The sequence below is a fragment of the Formica exsecta genome, unplaced genomic scaffold (genome assembly GCF_003651465.1).
Source record: "Formica exsecta isolate Colony F162 unplaced genomic scaffold, ASM365146v1 scaffold808, whole genome shotgun sequence".
Taxonomy (NCBI): domain Eukaryota; kingdom Metazoa; phylum Arthropoda; class Insecta; order Hymenoptera; family Formicidae; genus Formica; species Formica exsecta.
In genome coordinates this window covers 8,257-11,932 of record NW_021853579.1, presented here as the reverse complement: position 1 = coordinate 11,932, position 3,676 = coordinate 8,257, and the positions used below count along the sequence as shown (strand labels likewise).

Genomic DNA, 3,676 nt, shown 5'->3' with positions numbered 1-3,676 from the left:
TATATATGTCTTTGGCATATATTTATATACGGCATATATTATATATATTATTTATTTATATTTATATTATAAAGATATACGGGGTGTTCCAGAATTACCGCACCATCTGCTAATGACAGATTCTTGAGATCATGTAGAGACGATTTTTGCTTAGCCAAAAAAAATATCGAGGCATTAATAATTTCCATGTTATAAGCGATTCAAAAAGAAGGCCTTTTTGCAAACTGAACTTTATAAAGAGTTAAAACTATATTCTTCAGTTAATTTCAGATAGAGTTTAATAGATCTTACTTTAATAGAGAGTGAGAGAAAATTATAATTTAAGAATTAGTTACACACAAAGATATATGATGAAAAAACTTGCAAAAATAATGATCTCTCTCAACATTTTCACTGAGGAAAAATCGTTTCCAAATAATCCCAAGAATTTGTCATTAGCAAGTGGTGCGGTAATTCTGGGACATCCTGTATAAACATATATATCAAAAATTTTAGTTGCCAAATTTATTTTATTTTTGAAAAAAAAACCAATAAATATAGAATATACATAATAAAATTATAAAATAATTATGTTTAATTAACATATTACAATTAACAAGTATTTTAATAATTGTTACAAAAAACCCTATTTTTTGTTCATCCAAATTTAACTAAGCTATTCATATGCTTATTAAAATTGTGCTTCGTCAATATTTGAAGTTTCTTTCTCTGATATCTGTGCATATTTAATTTACATAAATACAATGCAACTATGGAGGCTTATAAAACATTTCGATATAATCGTTTTTGAATAATTTCCAGTGAAGCAGATATTATCTACAATGAAGAGTTACATCCTGCTTCGTATAAAATTACAGTAATGCGCTCAGTAACTCGTGATATAATATATCAATGGTTTGGTAATCTCTTCACTCCATTTTGTCTCTCATCTTATCGGTTATTAAATAAAGGACTTATTACATTCCTTGAGACACATATTATCAAAAAGGTTATCTTACATTTCCAACACTAATTGTCTTATGCAATTACAAATAATATTTTTGGTTATTGTGACAATGTAAAAAATTCTTAGTAGTTTCTGTTTTATCCATTAAGAAAAGAAAGAAATGCTAACATATAATTTGAGTTTTTCAATTTCTTACAATATCTGAATTTGTTAAATAATTTTAATACTATTTTTTAACATTAAATTGTTACATCTGTTAGTCTTTAAATTACAAATATTACAATTTTTTATGATATAAAATAGCGAGGTTATTTTTAAAATAACAAATAATTTTGCATGCATTAGTGTATATCGTTAAATCGTATTGATCACTTCAATCTGTTTGCAGGTCTATCCAGATTTTGAAAACATCACAAATTTGTTGGTAGTTAAAACTCAACATGAAGCTCTTCATCTAAACTCTTATTCCGCTATGAACTCTTTTGCAACAAACACAAGCAGTATATCTGAAATTTGTTCACATTTTCCATTTTCTCGTATCATAGGTATACAATTTTGTGTGTTTAATAAATTTTATTTAATATATAAATAAAATAAATGTACACGTATGTAAATAAAATAAACAAGATCATATATGCTAAACAAAAAATATCAAAAATGAGGTTAAAAGGTTTCGATTGTATATTTCTTTACCGTTAATCAAAGATTGCTATAATAGAAGAAACGGAAATTTCTAAAGTTTGAACCTACTTCTTTGTATATTATATTCACGGATTTATGAATACTGTAATATGTAAATTCATTTGAAATAAATACAATTATATTCTACGTTTTCATTATAGGACCCGCTATATGGCGCATGTTGAATGGTACACTTCCCCGTAATTCAATGTTGATGGGTTTAAACACATACTTTAATACTCGGTAAGAGATATTGTAATAAAATAACTTCATATCCCATAGTATATATACAAGAAAAAGAATACGTAATATAGAAATAGTAATACATAATGCACTTACAGAAGTGATGCTATTGATAAATTGTGCCAAATAATGAAAAAAAATATTATGCATTCTATATATAATTCTGTTCCTTAATTTAATTATCTACATATTCTTTTATTATTATGTTACAGTATTGAAATTGTCATTTTTAATAATTTGAAATTCATAATAGAATATTTCATTTGAATATTTCTGTATATATATATTTTATATTAACTTGTAGTGAAAGAAAACTACAAAAGATATATATTTTCAAGTAAAATATCAAGTAAAATATAAGTTAGAATAATAAAAAATTAACAGAACGTCCAAAAATTAAATCTAGCAAGTTTAGCATTACTACATTTATTATGGCTGTCAAAATTTTATTTTTTGCCACAGTTGTTGAAACGAATAATTATTTTAATTTTTCAATGCAAATCAATGATGTATAATGTGAATTGCCGCAATGTTAAATTTTACAGATTTCCTAACTTTAATTCGCCAACTCCCGATGATCTATGGAGTTTTATACAGACTGGTATAGACGATAAATTAAAAAATAAACTGTATAATCTAAGCATAAAACAGATAATGGATATTTGGATTACTCAAACGTATTGCCCTGTGGTAAACGTGAAACGAGATTATTCTGATAATCTCGTAAAAATATCGAAAGAGATTAATGACAAATTAGATCGGAAACCATATTTTATACCTGTGAGCTATGTTAAGGAAACGAACATCAATTTTGTCAATATCTCGCTACAAAGTTTCAATTGTTTAACGCAGTCGAATCCGGAAATGAAAATCAACTATGATAGTAAAGATAAATGGTTCATGGCCAACATATTACAAACTGGTAAATATTAAATAATAAAGTTAATATCTCTTTATCCTCTTATTATATAAAAAAAAATCTGGTTTTATTACATATTTTTATTCCTACATTTTTTTACAAAAATTGTGAAACTATTTTCTACATATAATAAACATAATTATATTTTTCTAAAATATTCTATAATATTACCTTTAAATTTTAAATTAAACGTTCTTTGCATATATAAAAATATTAATTATGTAACTAAAATCTTAGTTTAAGCTTATACAATTCTGTACGCTTTAATATTTCGAAGATTTATTTTTTAATTTGATTATTGATGGAAAATGTTTACGTAATTAATAATATACAAGAAACTTGAAAAATATATATACTACCAATTTCTAGTACAGTCTGCATGCGTACTTAAAACAGAGGAAAATTAGATACATAAAATTCGAAATATTTCTGATGTCTGATTATTCCGATACGTTAAAAAAATAATCGATAAAATTTATCTATTAAATAATAGGATACTATCGCGTCAATTATGACACCGAAAATTGGCGAATGATCGCGCGTTATTTAAAATCCAAAAAATACGAGAATATACATGTTATCAATCGAGCGCAAATCATCGATGATGCGTTCCATCTTGCGATGGAAAAGAAACTTGATTTCTCCATATTTTGGGAACTCGCGAGCTACTTAAAGCAAGAGAAGGATTATGTAGCATGGTATCCTATGATTAAAGTTTTTGAACGTATATCCAGTGTCTTTGCAATTACAACAACTCATGATGAACATCTCAAGGTAGAGAAACTTATTGCCAATAATAAGACATATCAATAAAATTATGTTAGATATTAAGTCAATACATATAGAGTAACGATCTCATAATTCTGACATAATATCTTAGAAATTAA

The 3,676-nt window shown here is 25.5% G+C and overlaps 1 protein-coding gene across 1 annotated transcript in view; it reads left to right on the top strand.

The window, feature by feature from the left end:
- The window catches only part of LOC115244318 (aminopeptidase Q-like), a gene marked incomplete at its 5' end in the record, with an annotated part of 11,448 nt that extends 7,818 nt beyond the window's left edge, over nt 1-3,630 (top strand). The window contains 5 exons of the mRNA XM_029821878.1: nt 802-988; nt 1,335-1,491; nt 1,789-1,870; nt 2,416-2,792; nt 3,283-3,630. Of these exons, the coding sequence (XP_029677738.1) occupies nt 802-988; nt 1,335-1,491; nt 1,789-1,870; nt 2,416-2,792; nt 3,283-3,602 (1,123 nt within the window). The remainder of the gene's footprint in view (nt 1-801; nt 989-1,334; nt 1,492-1,788; nt 1,871-2,415; nt 2,793-3,282) is intronic.
- Between the last annotated feature and the right edge of the window lie 46 nt (nt 3,631-3,676).